Source organism: Triticum aestivum, chromosome 4A, assembly GCF_018294505.1.
Source record: "Triticum aestivum cultivar Chinese Spring chromosome 4A, IWGSC CS RefSeq v2.1, whole genome shotgun sequence".
Lineage (NCBI taxonomy): Eukaryota > Viridiplantae > Streptophyta > Magnoliopsida > Poales > Poaceae > Triticum > Triticum aestivum.
This window is the reverse complement of record NC_057803.1, coordinates 741,778,751-741,794,562: the sequence shown is the minus strand read 5'-3', so window position 1 is coordinate 741,794,562 and position 15,812 is coordinate 741,778,751. Positions and strand designations below refer to the sequence as shown.

General features: G+C 41.8%; 1 protein-coding gene across 1 annotated transcript; it reads left to right on the top strand.

Moving 5' to 3' along the window:
- Positions 1–6,398: 6,398 nt before the first annotated feature.
- LOC123084505 (LRR receptor-like serine/threonine-protein kinase EFR) lies at positions 6,399–15,394 on the top strand. Its single transcript, XM_044506072.1, has 2 exons — positions 6,399–7,040; positions 13,871–15,394. Exons 1-2 carry the CDS (start codon positions 6,399–6,401, stop codon positions 15,392–15,394), a joined length of 2,166 nt encoding a protein of 721 aa, XP_044362007.1.
- The last annotated feature ends 418 nt before the right edge of the window (positions 15,395–15,812 follow it).

The following is a 15,812-nucleotide window of genomic DNA, read 5'->3' as shown; positions in this document are numbered from 1 at the left end:
ATGATATTCATAAAAAGTTGTTCAAATAAAAATATTTACTATAAATGGAAAATAACTTAATAAAACCGGAAAAGGAAGTATAATAAATTTAATTTTGGCAGACTTAGTAAATGAATGTCTTCAGTTGAAGACTTTGGTTTTCTTGAAGACTTTGAAAATGAGGAAATTGGTGTGACCTTGAAGACTTTGATATTGATGCGAGGATTATGAAGCATGAAGACTTTTTTTTCGTAGTTTCGTTTTCTGTTTTTTGAGTCATAGGAAACACCATACTATTAAAGGGGGTCGAGGTAAAACTAAAAAAACACTTTCCAAGTGATGCTCATCTCAAAGCCTACACCTACCCAATTCTTTCGCCATTGGAAATCTCATACAGTTCAGTCAATTTCTTCAGCGACAGAGACGAAGATCTTCTGTTTTATGAGGAATTTGTTCTGACTGAGGAGTTAGGAATTCGCCAGTGCGGATTACCTATAAGTGAGGAATATGATAGCACTGAGGAATTTGAAAGCTCAAATTTCCGACCATTGTTGTGCTACGTGCCAGCTGTCCCAAAATATCCTATCCACCTAACGGTCATATCATTGAAGGCCATTTATGTCTTATCATGTCAGGCTGCTCCCCGGCTCTAAATAGCCACCCCTACAACCACTAGCTGGTTGGCTGCTCCGAGAGAAACTTACACTTGTCATTGAGAGCATCCCATCCTTCGAGGACTTTGAGCGAAAATCATCCGTGAGGAAAAACCCAAAACCCCAACACCTAAAACCCAAAGTGATTGAGCATCATTGAAGAGATTGTTTCTGTGTGGAACCGACGGTTGTTATCATTGAGGACTGTGCATCCTCCAGACGGTTAGGCGTCATGGTCTAGGGCATCCAAGATGAATTGTGGATCACCGAGTGACCTAGTCTGTGAAGGTTTGGAAGTCACCTGAAAACTTACCAAGAGTGATTGGGCGAGGTCTGTGTGACCTTAGCTCAAGGAGAATATGGTGATGACTGTGTGTCCTCAGGTTTAAATACCTAGCCACTCTAACCAGACGTACAACTGTCACAACAGTTTGAAGTGGTCTACCAAATCATTATCTTCACCAAGCTACTGGTTCTATTTCCTCAACCCTTTCATCTCCTCATACATGTCTTGATGAACTTGATCGTTACTATTTGAAGACTTTGACTAAAGACTTTATCAATTTCCTCAATCTTATTTCTTCAGTCATTTTATCTTCAGCCTGTTTATCCTGTTTTCACGCTAACTGTGCTCTGTGTATGTTTCATTTCATAATAACGACTATGCTACTGCTTTATTATGCATGTACCCGAGAACTTATTCCGCTGCTTGTAGTTCGTCGCTCAGGAAATTCCTCAACTAGTATTTTCTCAGTGCCGAATTTGTAAAAGTCGCCTATTAACCCCCCCCCAGTCGATATAACGCACTTTCAGCTTCCAAACATATTGGCATCAAGTATCGTGTTGTGAAAGATAGAATCCAGGATCAAACAGTTGATGTTAAACTTATAAGAACGAAGCATATGCTTGCCGATCCGCTAACTAAAGGCTTACCACCCAGTATTTTTCGTGAGCATGTTGCCGGCATGGGACTACTAGAAGCCTTATGATTCTGGAGTATGAGGACCATTATAATAAACCACTCCCCAATTAGTAAAATGTTTTCCATTTCGAAATAGGCGGGTGTGCTATAAGTGTTGGGGTTCTATGGCGTTTCGAGCTGTTGTAACACCTCACTTTGGTACGTCATTCCTATGTAGAATGGGCGAAATGAAGTTAAGCCTAACGATCAAGGGGGAGAATGTTGGTTTGATCCGACGGCTAAAACAGGCCAGTTAAATCTATTAGTCTAACAAAAAAAAGAGGAAACAAATAACGTTAAGTGAAGGGGTCCACTCACCAACGTACGTGAGCCTCGATCAGAACTAACGTGCCCTGATCGGGGCGCCCAAAAACTAACTCAGGTTTTGGGTCCCCTGTTACCAACGCTATATTAAAAGGATAACGGGAGAGAGTTAGCCACCTGCGTGATCACAACTCACGTAAGGTTTAGTCTCCTCCTGATATTCTCACCCCATCTGATCAGGGGGGGCGCTGCAGTGACGGCAAAACCTAAGCCATCCGCCGCCGCTGTCCCAGGCCAGTGCCGGTGGCGTCCTGAAGGAATTAGGACGTCGAGGAGAACTTCTACCTCGACTACATCACCCCTGCATCAAGCCTGCACCGAGCAGGCGATCATGTCCACAGCTGTGACATGTAAAGGATTCCTAAACCCTTCTCTCTTCATGTTGTAAGGTGATCTAGATGCAATTTGATCCTGCTAATGGCATCCCATAGATGCATAAGATCCAACAGTTGTAAGCCGCTCCCTCTGTGTAGCGCTGTCTGTTTTTTATGAATTTGAGAATGTTACTCCTATTTTGATTTGCACATGATCATGAAGTGGTTCGTTCTCGCTTTTCATGGTTTGTTGCTCTTGGCTTGCATCCTTTTGGTCCGTGTTTTGATCACTACAACTGCAAAGTCACAAGGATAAGCTTGACGATGCATCATTCATAAGACTCCTCGATGCCTTGATACTGACCCCCATTAGGTGTTTCCTATTTGATACACGCTGCGTCAAACTGTCGATGAAATGCACAAGTGAGGGAAGGGAGCAAGGTAAATGTGCCAGGCCATTTATAGGTAGCAAACGTACATACTACACAGGACCCGGTATTGGGAACCTTCTAGAAGGTTCCTGACCAATTTTTGTTTATTCTTTTGTTCGCTCTACAGTTTATAATCGACTCGCATTTTTTGAAAATTGTTCTCGTTTTCCAAGAAAGTTTGTGTTTTCAAGAAAACTTCACAAACAATCAAAAAATTAATGTTTATTTTTTTCCAGAATTTCATATATGTTTGTGCGTTCAAAAAATGTTTGCATTAAAAAAATTGGGTTTACAAAAGATATTGGGAATTTCAAAAATTTCCCTGTTTTTAAAAAAATGTTTGTGTTTTCCAAAGTTTTCCAAAATTCCAAAAAATATTGTGTTTCAGAAAATGTCGAAGTTTTTTAAAAATACTCTAAAATTCCAAGAAAAAGAAAAATTTCTTAAATGATCAAAAAAATTAAGAAATGTTTGCACAAGTTGAAGCAAAGCGCAAGGCCGACTTGGAGGGGAGGATGATCAAGCTCAAAGAGGCAAAGGTATGGAAAGAACTCATGGTGGGAGAGAAGGAGCACATGATGATGTTCAAGAAGGACATGGATCAAGACCAATTGCAATGGTGGAAGGACTACAAGGAGGACATCGCGGAGAGGAAGAGGATGTTCCGTGGTGCGTCCTCTACTTTTCGAGGTGACACTCCGATGAGTAGTTATGGCGATGGCGGTGTGGACGACTCCACCGGCGCCTATGGAGATGTTTGATGGAGCCCGCATGTGGTCTAGGACATGGTGCCGAGGTGCAACTTTTTGGTGATGGTGCCGATGAGAGGGGGAAGATGATGATTTTGTGATGTAAACTATTAAACCATGCATCAATGATTGCCATTTGATAGTTTGTTCGAGGTTGATTCTGTTCTTGTAGTCATAGATTGTGAGATGTCAAATGATAGATTTAAGGTTGGGGTTGAGGCAAAGACTAGAACCCTCAAACCCAACCCTTAAAGCAGTTTAAGGGTTGGGTTTGAGGGTTCTAGTCTTTGCCCCTATTTTTCAACCCTTAAAAGTGCCAAAACTGGCACTTCTTAACCCTTAAAACTGCTTTAAGGGTTTGAGGGTTTGAGGGTTCTACTAGACATGCTCTTACATTACTCACCCACCTAGATCTTTCGTCAAACAAGCTTAGTGGGAAAATTTCCTGATACTCTGTCCAAATGTCAGAACACATAAACCATGCGAATGGCCAAAACTTTCAGTACAATCTAGGAGTAGAATCAATCGTCCGAATAAAGGGCTAGAGGTAAACTTTGTATGTAAACAGGTGTAGAAACACCAAGCTTGACATGTAATTTAACCTCAAAGATTGTTATTAATTACTATTGTATTTCATTTCGTTTGAGAGTAGTCTCTTCAGCGATACATAATTAAGAAGCTGAGTGCGCTAGTGAGCTTGATTAGCCAGAGTAGCTGCTAGTTGGCCGTCCCTGCCGCTGCAGAAGCAGGGGATTTAGGAGCAGCGAGGGAGCACGAGCACTGCTGCACGGCGATCTGGTCGACGGTGAGCGTGTCGGTGGGGAACGGGCAGGAGCCGGTGTGGCTGCCTGCAGCGGCGTACATGGTGCCCAGGTGATGCCGGCAGACAAGCCCTCAACATCGGCACAGTTCCATTGACACCTTCCTCTCTTTGGTTATCTCGGCGGTGACGTTGGGGTCAACACCTTTACGACGGGCGTGTGGCGACGCCGTTCAATTTTAGTCATGCAAATCTTTTAATCTATAGTTTAATTTTTGAAACATTTTATATATTTGAACTCCTGGGGTCAAGACCTTTACAACAAGATCATTCTTGGATATATTTCAAACATGTTTAAATTTCAACTTTTCAATTCACTTATTTCGCTCGATCTATTTATTCAGTGTGAGGAATCTGTTTTTGTTTTTAGTGAAATTATTATTTTCAAATGAGCTAAGCTTGTTTTTTGAAAAGGAGTGGAAGTTTATTTTAGTGAAATTAGTTTTTCAGAAGAGTGGATTTTTTGAATGAGTGGAAACATTGAACTGAGTTAAATCAGTTATGTCGATTTTTCAAGCAATTTTGCAAATCTGCTTTTTGAAAGGAGTGAAATATAGTATTTCAATAGAGTTTTTGCAATGAATAAAACATATCTTTTGTAATGAGTGAAAACTTTGAAAGAGATTAGTTTTGTAATGAGTGAAATATAGTATTTCACAAGTATAGTAATTCAATATAGGATTTCAATAGAGTTTTTGAGTGAAATGTAGTATTCCAGGAATGAGTGAAATATGTTTATTGATATGATTGAAATCATTTTTTATCACCCGCAAAAAAGAAATCAATTTTTATATGAGTGAAATATCAATTTTGCAAGTGTGCAATGAAATTAGTTTTCAAATATATCTTTTGTAATGAGTGAAAAATGTTTTTTGAAATGAGTGGAATATAGCATTTCAATTGAGTGAGTGTAATGTGTTTTCTTATATGAGTGAAATCTATCTTTTGTAAATGAGTGTAACATGTTTTCTGAAATGAGTGGAATCTATCTTTTGTAAATGAGCTTAATGTGTTTTTCTGAAATGAGTGAAATCTATCTTTTGTAAATGAGTGTGACGTGTTTTCTGCATCTAGTAAAATGTGTAACGGACTGAAAGGTTTTCTGAAACTAGTGAAATGTGAAACCGACTGAAATGCATTCTTTGAAATGAGTGAAACGGTAAAATTCAAACTAGGCAAAGTGTATCCAAGATTAGTGTTGTTTTACAGGTCTTGTCGCCCTGATTCTATTGCTCAAAAAGAGAACCAAAAGCATGGTGGGGTGTTCCAGCCACATCAATCTCAAAGCAACGTTGGACGGTCGATTCCCAACCGGTAGGTAAATAGCTGATGTTCTCCACCACCGGCACGGTCGCCTTGTTGTAGCCGTTGTCCGGGTGGGACTTGTAGCCGGTCATCCAGCACATGCTTCATGCTGACCAGTCTCATCTGCCGCACGTGCACGTCCCGCACATACGGGTTGCATGCCACCGCCATCTTGATCTGCATCGCCGACTTGGTGCCTACCACTGTGTTGTTCTCGGCGCGCATGTCCTTGTATAGTTGTATACTCTGTGTGGCCTGCACCTCTCTTTTTCCTTGGTTCCAAATTTCAAATGCAGACTATTTTTCTATCCTGAAACCTGTGGTCGATTCCCCCTCCGGCGGAGCGCCGACGAAGGCTCCAAGATGGGATCTTGCGGATACAGAAGGTTGCGGCAGTGAAACTAGTTTTTCGTGGTGCTCCTGGATGGTTTCAGGGTACGAAGATATATATAGGCGAAGGAGGTAGGCCAGGGGCCCACGAGGCAGGGGCACGCCTAGCACCCTCGTGGCTGCCTCGGCTACTTGTTGACGTCCACTCCAAATCTCCTGGATTGCGTTTGTTCTCAAAATATCGCTCCCGGAGGTTTCGTTCCGTTTGGACACCGTTTGATATTCCTTTTCTGCGAAACACTGAAATAGGCAAAAAAAACAGCAATTCGGGCTGGGGCTCCGGTTAGTAGGTTAGTCCCAAAAATGATATAAAAGTGTAAAGTAAAGCCCATAAACATCCAAGACATGTAATATAATAGCACGGAACAATAAAAAATTATAGATACGTCGGAGAGGTATCACGGGCATTATCGGGTGCGGGCGTCCGCGCACCCGCACGGAGGCGACAGAGGGCGCAGGCGAGGCTGTAGCCATGGCGCGGCCAGGGGAGGGCACCGGGCGTGGCGAGGAGGCCGGACGAGGGCGGCCGCGGGCGTGTGGAGGCGGGATGACGGGGCGGCGCGCAACAACTGCGGGCGGCAGGGGAGAACGCGTGCGTTTCACAACAGCGAGCGAGGTGAGGCGTGTGCGGGCAGCGCGGCCTCAGCAGCACGACACACGGGAAGGCAGGAGGAGGCCGGTGCGCGCGGGCAGCAATGGAGATGGACATAGTGACCACAGGGGGTCGGAGACGGCGCAGGTGCATTCATTCTACAGAGGAGAGGGGAGGAGTGGAGAACGCGGCTCACATCGGAGCCGTAGGGAGGTGGCAGCGAGCTCAAGGGAGGCTCGGGGTGGCCGGCGATGGAGAGGTGGGGCGGGGCGGTCCGGCGAGGGCAGCTCGAGGCGGCGGCGATCCGATGACGGGGTCCGGCGCGTCGAGGCGGCGGGCCGCGGTGACGGCGGGATGGAGCAGGTGGCGGGGCGCCGGAGATGGTGCAGTGTCGGTGGCGCCGTGCGGAAGGAGACGGAGAGGCGGGCGCGCCGGCGAGGGGTCGAGGCCCTCTGCCCCGATCCAGGTGGGGGAAGAAGGGAGAGAGGCGTGGAGGGGGAGCGAGTCGGGGAATCGGGAGAGGTTATAGGCCAGGGGGTTGGGGTGGCCTGGTTCTGGTGGCCAGCTGGGCCGATTGGCCCAGTCTGGGGGGGGGGATTCTTTTGTTTGTTTGTTTTTAAAATTACTTTTGATATTATTTTAGCCTTAGTTTTGCATTTTCTTTTAGTAACAAATGAGTTTTGTTTTGAGCGAAACTTGGCACATAATTCTAACACAATATATTGAGATGGAACAAAAGTATGGGGTTAAAAAGGAGTTGTCTAACCATTTTTAGAAATGGAAAAGGCCAATTTCAAATGTTGTGGACCACTAAATAATTTTCAGGGGCAGTTTTGGAATCCAAATGAGGTTGGTTGCAACATGAAATATATCCAGGGATTATTTGCCACACTTTGAACATCTTAGCTTTCAGGTTTGAAATTTTTTATTGTTTGACCCGGTTTTAAATTTTATTTTTAGTGGGATTTGAATCGACGCGAGTTTAACAACAGTAATCGTGGTGACGTGACATCATTAGCGGATAATTACTGTAGCTTAATTATCCGGGCGTCACACATAGGTCCATGTTATCTATTTGAACATAGTGCATCATCCATGTTGTTGCTTGTCCTCCTTCCCGCCTTCATTAGCCATGGTCATGGTGTGCTTCCCGAGCTACGGCCTACCTTCCCGAGCCGGCCGTCCTTCCCGAGCTATGGCCTACACTTGGACCATACACCATCCCTCATATGCCCAATCACTTCAAAATTGCATGTCTGTTTTTCAAAATGCACCAATATTCTTTTTAAAACAGAAACTCTTGTTAAATCACACAATGCGTTTTAAAGAGCATGAATATTTTTTAAATATCCAATATTTTTGAAGCACGTGAACACATTTTTGAATTATAGGATTTTTGAAAAACTGAATATGGTTTAAGTTCAATAAATATTATTTTAATACATGAACACTTTTCTTAAAAGTGCACAAATATTTAAGAAGCATGAACGGACTTAAAATGTGTGAACGCTATTTGTGAGTAACACTTACTAATAGGATTTGGAGTGCAAGTGATGAGGACGTATGGCACCTGTACTTATCACCTCTTCCTTCGTATACGCGTGTCTTTAGTCGATAATTCTGAATCTGTGTCATTAGACTTGGCCTTTCTTAAATCCTTTTCTTCCTGAGGTAAGTTGGACTTTATTCCTTTTATTAATTCCTGCCATCTCCGATGCTCTTTTAGTTTCTTTTCCACTTGATGAAGTACAACAGACTTCATTTCTTTCCTTCCTTAGGCCCAGTGAAATTTATTCGTGTTAATTATTTTCCTTCTATGAGGCTCTTTCAATTCCTTTCCTTTACGAGGCAGAACAAACTTTATTTCTTTCTTCCTTAGGCCCAGCGTAATTTATTCCTTCTATTGTTGAGGCGGCTTATCAATTTATATCACAGACATATATGGATTAATGAGATTAGATGTAAATACACGATGTGAGACTATTTATAATAAAGAGACAAATCTTTCTATTCTATACATACTCATGTGTAGCTTGGTGGATCATATTCCTCATGGTCGAATCATTTTGCACTTCCCGGGTTTGCATGGATTTGCCCGCGCCGCATGGCAGCGGGCGGAGGCCCAGGCGGGCGAGAATAAACCATCGAGGAAAGAAGCATTTGTTGCAAAACCGAATCATTTTTCCAGATCAATTTAAATAGAAACTGTGGGTTCAATTATAAAAAACCACAAGGACTGTTCTACGAAAATGTCATGACGGTCAGCAGACAGAAGCAATTTGTGCCTTATTATTAGGTAAATATAGAAAAGAGTTCACTAATCGACCACAAGTGTCCATAGGTGGAAGGCGCTCCAATAAGTGAACTAAACAACAATTTTCATTTATGTATGCCAGACTTATATACTTATTTATGATCTATTAGTCAACATAAGATTTTAATTAATATATTTTACATAATACAATTGGCAGCATGCTAGAGCTTCTTTATGATTTCATGGTCAAAAGTCAATTAGCAGCATTACAATGCTATTAAATATTTCAATATAATGTTTGTATAACTTTGATAGTTGTATTGGCAAATACACTTGTGCTGAGTTGAAAATGTTAATTTGCAGCAAAAGTTGTGTTCTATTTTTTCTTAAAATCTTGTTTGACGTACTCATAAAACCTTTGGACCAAACCAAATCTCCCTTCCCCATAAAGAATAATAATAATGACAAAACATATTTACTCTATGGATTAATATGAATCTTTAGACATGATATAGTTTATTTCTTGGTGCTCACAACTATTTTAATATCCTCAAATATGTATCTAGATGGATAAAGATGCATGTATTTAAAAAAGTATATAATAGATATTTCTAGAAAAAAATTAGTATCATGTTAACCTTTCTAAGTATAGGGTGTAGAAAAGGGCATGAACCATTTGGCTCCTAGGTGTATATACACCCAAGATGAAAAAATAGTAATTAAATAAAAATTCAAAAATTCTGAAAATTGACTTGATCTTCTATTGTACCCGTAAAAGAATAACAAAAGAAATCCCCATTGACTTTAGGGAAAAAAACAAAAAATTAAGGTCAAATAAGTGTGGATAGTAGCTTGTACTCCCTCCTTTCCTAAATATAAGATGTTTTAGCTTTTCTCTATTATCTCAGATTCGTATGCATCTAGATGCGTTTTAGTGTGTATATTCACTCATTTTAATCCGTATGCAGTCCATATTGTAATATTTAAAACATCTGATAATTAGAAATGGAGGGAGTATGTAGCAATAATTTTTTCGCAGAAGTCAACACGGATTTTTCCTTAGTGAAAATTTATATACTAGTGCAAAAGAAAGTCAAGTCTATTCCAAAATAAGTTATGATATTTTTTACTTTTTTACGAAATTATTAAAAGAACATATCAGATGTATATACACCCAGTAACCAAAGAGCATTTCTTGTGTAGGAAGTCTTTTCTTCCCGTGCTATATGTTGGGAATCGTAGTAGAAAACAAAACAAAAATTCCCGCCCGACGAAGGATCAGTACGGAGATGCATACAAGGTTAGATATGATTGTTACTAAGTTTCAGTTGCAGCCGAAGAAGAGTTGGTGTTGGTCATTTTTTAAGTCATTCTAACCATCCCTCGAACCAAGATTGAAAGCACAATCTCTCTATGGACTGACAAAGCTTTTCTCCATCCAGAGCTAGGAGGTGTTGAAGAACTAGAGGAGGAAGGAGCAGCCTCATGGCGTCTCTTACTTTTCTGGAGAACTAGAGGAAGAGACGGGGCACCTCGAATCACAAGTGAACTTATGTCTCTAGGGGGGGGGCACCCTGTTGGATATTTAAAGGTGAAGGGGAATGGGGGCTCCCCCTTGTGGCGACCCACCAAAGTGGTGGGGCCCATGCCTCAACCCTAGCCGCACCAAGCTAGGACTTGGGGGCAAGCCTAGGAGGCGCTGCCCTATTGAGCCTTAAGGCCCACCTGGTAATGTGCCATAGTTCTCCAAGTTCCTAAAAAGTACTGATGTTTTTTAGAACACATGTTTAGTGCTTGACTGTTTTACTTTTAGGTATGCCAATGTCACTGTACATATGTGTAACCGTGCAAGAAATAAGGATGTTTGTTCTAATGGTGTCAGAGTAACGGGAGAAAAAACTAAATCGTTAGTGGTGAAGGGACATTGTTGAGATCAATGTGAGTTTACACATTTGCTTTGTCTAGATTGGTTTCTTCGTGTTGGGATTAAACCACCAAAGGTAGTTTCCATGAAGATGTGCTTTGAACTACCATATTATGCAGTTGAGACAATGATGCATATATATGAGTCTATCATTATCTTTGATCTTATTTTGTATGCATGCTTTGCTGGCGTCTTTAGCGGTATATCAGAGAGAGTTCGCGTGTAAATAACTAGAAGAAACTTTGTAAGATATGTATAATTCGTATGTGAAGTGTGATGCTATTTAGTGGGCTATCATCAATTTGTTCTTCGTATAGTCAATTTAGTTTACTATATCAAATATTTGTAAGATATTATGTGGTGTTTGCTACTTAACTTTTCCTAGTGGCTTTATCTATAAAGTCAAGAGCATGCCTTTCACCTAAAAAATATTTATTTTCTTATTTCATATGAATCCCATCCTTCTTTTTAGAATTACAGGTGCAGACTGAAAATCTTTTTAATCAGTTGGAATAGAAGGAGGTTTATCTAAATCAATGTCTCCCTAAATAGAAGGCTTTGTGACACTAGTAGTAGGAGTTCTAATTGCTTGCGTTTTGGGGATGTCGTCAAAAGACTTGCATCATTTTATGAGATGACCTTGATCAATCAAGACACACCTCACCTTCAAGGAGATTGCGCAGCGATATTTGTCCTTTAGGCCTAGAGTTATTGAGACCCAAGAGTAATTTGCATGTGGTTTTAGTCTATGTGGTTCCTATGTGATATACTTCAAAATAATTATGTAACTATTTAATGCTATTTTGAACTATGGTGATGTTTAACCTATACCATTCATCGGCAACTTAATGAACTTTGAACTGATACATTAGCCTTGTTTTGTTTGTTTACTCATTTTTGCCAAACCTTGATGCTTTCGACCAGGTTATGATTGGGAGAGATGCAATCGCCATTGTCAACACATTCTTTCATGAAGCATTTTATCTCTGAGATTAATATCATTTCTCAGTAGCAGCCTGTCATTACCGATCCAGTAGGGAGCCATGCTCGTCAGTCTTGAATAGGGCCACCACAAGGTACAAGTAGGATCATTGGAGATGGTGATGTGGGAAGAGACTGAGATAGAGGTGCAGATGCTGTGGTATGCCGGGGTCACCTGGGAAAAAATTACTTGGGCTCATCGTTGATCACCTTCATGGGCATCACGGACGCGCCCACTTTAGTAGCTCTTGCCTGTTGTGAAGCTTTGGCTTTGGTGAACGATCTGGGCATCTCTCGGGTCCTAGTGTCTTCGGATTGCGCACCTGTGGTCAGAAACATTGAAGCTCATGCTGGCAATTATAAAAGAGATTCGGGTTAGCTCACTAGAGTTTGATGAATGTAACTTTATGTATGAAAGTAGGACTAGAAACATTGAGGCTGATAGCCTAGCTAAATTTCTTCAACCACACGAGCGTTGTAACCATTCCGTTGAACTTACATGAATAATATTCCCCAAAAAATATAACTTACATGAATGCTCAGAATTAACTTTGGAATAAAGGGTCGTTACACCCTTAAAAAAAACTAACAGAGAGAAACAACTACTTGGGATAGAGACGGGTTGCCGCAGTCGTTAGCAAAACGTAGAAAAGTACATGTGTATTGCCGACCGGACGAGTGTGAGATTTGGAGGCTGTACACGCCGCAACTACGTTGTCCAGCTCAAACAACAACAACAATAATGGTGGGTGACGGACTCCAGGTCGTCGTTGCATGGGTCAAGCCAAGATAAGCTGCTGTAAGTGTCTTTTTAAGCCCCTGGGGCCTCAGCCAGCCAAGCATCATGCAGCTCACTCACGCTTCACAACTCTCATATATACTGGGGAGGCTGTCGTCGTATTGTGAGCTCTGGCAAGAAGCAACGGTACTAGTCTTTCCTCTCTTCTCCATACTACTCCCTCCGTCCGAAAAATCTTGTTTCTCAAATAGATGTATCTAGCACTCTAGCACTCTTGGTGCTAGATACATCCGTTTGAGGGACAAGCTTGGGACAAGTCTTTTTTTTTATGAAGTGAGTATTATTCATGGAGTAGTATGTTTGTTTTTTCGGGTGTAAAATCAGTTTTATTCCAAAGTTAATTCTGAGCATTCGACAAAGTACATACTATATTAGCGTGATGGCTAGCCGTTAGCAGGCGTTTCGGCGTGGATCGAGGCCATGATTTTGTCGTAATTTAATTTCACGTGCTTGTTCATATGTTCGGGCTGCCCATGAACACCCCCCCCCCCAAAGTTAGCCCACATATGGGTTGAAAATGGGTGATGTCCAAACGTTCAGACACCCCGCCACGTCGGACCCGGCCACCTCGGACGACTATCCTTTTCTCCATCACCATTAATCATGTACATGTGTTAGCATAAATATTGGAGAACACGACTGCATGCACGGACAAATAAAGGCTTGGAGCGGACATCACTCGAGACACCTAGACATTGTCCGCAAACTAATGAGGGGTCAAAAAAATTGAAGATGCCCTTATATCTTACTCCCTTCGTCCGGGTTTATTGGCCTCGGAGACCACTTCTGTTAGACCAAGGCACATAGTAATTTGCTCACATTAATCCTTCCATTCCACTCTCTCACATGATAGCTCTCACATGCAGCCAATGGAAAAGTATGCATGCAGTGCATTTCTTATTTAGCCATGGGACTAGCAACAACGCCTATGCCTACAACCAATGAAATGGCTGCATGCATGTGGGTTTTTATTGTAAGGCCTTAAAAACGGACATGCTTGTGGTACTTTCATGCCTAATAAACCCGGACGGAGGGAGTAACTTCTTATATGCCCCTTATACTTAACTCCTTATAATTTTAGGAGTTAAAGGATGAACGGACTCAGCCGAACCCTTAAATTTAACTCCTCAAACGGATTGACCCCACATGAAAGTCTCTCCTCATCTCCTTCTTCCTTCCAATGCATGGACAGGAACAACGGCGGGTCAAGAAAGAGGCTTGGGAAGGCAGCACACACGGATCCCAGAGCAAGGAACAGCGGCACGGTTGCAGCCTGCATGTCAAATTTGCTCGTCTATAGGTTTTTAAAGGATCGACTAGAGATGCTCTAAATCAAGTCATAACCACTTTACCAAGAACCTTTCATTCTGATGATTATATTTTATATTTTGCAGTTAGCAATGGCCTCAGCACATAACAAGCGACCTAGAGCCCCAGCCATCCTTCTACTATTGGCATTGCTGCAGCTCTATTTGGGTGGTAGCAAAATCAATTGTGCAACGCTTCCTGATAACAACACTGATGTGCTCTGGCTGCCAACTTTCAGGCATGGGATCAGTTCTGATCCCTCCGGATGGTTCAGCTCTTGGAACTCTAGCGCTAACCACTGTCTATGGCGCGTGGTGGTGCTTGAACACTTTGGACTAAACCTGGCCGGCCAAATCAGCTCCTCCATTGGGAACCTTACGTTCCTCAGAACCGTGAACCAATCCACGAATGGCTTCTCTGGCCGGTTACCTCCTATGAACCATCTGCAAAAACTCGAAGTCCTTGACCTGAGCGTCAACCGGTTGCATGATAGTATCTCAGATGCAATTATCAACTGCTCCAGCTTAAGGGAAATCGATCTTAATACAAACTTCCTAGTAGGCGAAATTCCTCCAAAAGTAGGCCTCCTCTCCAATCTCTCACTTTTGCGACTTTGCTGGAATAATCTCACCGGGATCATCCCGCCAATCCTCGGCAACATCACAAGCATACAAAGACTTGGCCTTGCGTACAATAATCTAACTGGACGTATTCCTAATGAGTTTGGGAAACTGACAAATGTGTGGAGGTTGAACCTAGGGGGAAATAGGTTGTTAGTTGGATTCCCTTGGTTTCTCTTCAATCTTTCTAAATCTCTTCAAATATTAGGCTTGGAGTCAAATATGCTAAACAATACACTACCACCTACCATAGGCAACGACCTACCAAATCTCCAAGAGCTTTACTTGAATAGCAACATGTTTGAAGGTCAAATACCGGCTTCACTAGGCAATGCTACATGGCTGCAAACGCTAGAATTAGGAAATAACAATTTCACTGGTGAAATTACAAGCTCTTTAGGCAAACTTTCAAAACTTCATTTATTATACCTTGGGTTTAACAATCTTGAAGCTATTGAAAGCCAAATCTGGGAATTCTTTAGCGCGTTAACAAACTGCACTAGTCTCGAAGCACTGTCGCTATATGAAAATCAGCTACATGGAGCTATACCGAATACGATAGGTAACTTCTCCCGTAGCCTCACTAAATTATATCTTGGTCGAAACAATCTTTTGGGGAAGTTGCCCCCAAGCATAGGGAATCTTGGAAGCTTGTTTTCTCTAGTACTTGAAGATAACAATTTAACAGGTACGAATGCACAATGGATTGGGAAGCTAACACAGTTACAAATTCTTTCCCTCCAAGCGAACAGCTTCATTGGGACATTGCCATCATCCCTTGGCCAGCTTACTCAGTTGACATATCTCGATCTAGGAAACAATAAACTTGGAGGCCCTATACCACCCGCCTTAGGGAACTTGAAACAACTCTCGCTTTTAGACCTTGGTCAGAACAATCTTGAGGGTAACATACCTATTCAGGTTGGTAGCCTTACATCACTTTACAAACTAGCTCTTTCGTCAAACAATCTTACTAGTAAAATTTACTGATACTCTGTTCAAATGTCAGAACATACAAACCATGCAAATGGCCAAACCTTTCAGTACAATCTAAGAGTAGAATCAGTCGACAAAGAGCTAGAGGTAAATTTGTATGTAAACATGTGTAGAAACACCAAGCTTGACATGTAATTTGTATGTACTATTTGTATGTAAATAGTCCTCTGGACCCTATCCATACATCAGAGGAGCCATAGGTTAAAACTCTGAGGCATTTAGTGATATTACAAAGATTTACGAGGGAATTCAACGACGCACTTGAAATAGCACAACCCTGTTGGATTCCGATATATCTAGATCCCAAGTATATTTCCGGCTGGTATTTCAACGTGCACAGAAGGGTAAATTTATATATTTCATTTTCATTACATTCAAGATACAATAATTTATTTGTTGGTATCATTGTATT

Bases quoted from the DNA above. Each gene is read 5' to 3' on its own strand.
- LOC123084505 (XM_044506072.1), top strand. From the start codon at position 6,399: ATGGCGCGGCCAGGGGAGGGCACCGGGCGTGGCGAGGAGGCCGGACGA. The intron at 7,041-13,870 runs GTTATAGGCCAG...TATATTTTGCAG, and splicing joins GAGTCGGGGAATCGGGAGAG to TTAGCAATGGCCTCAGCACA.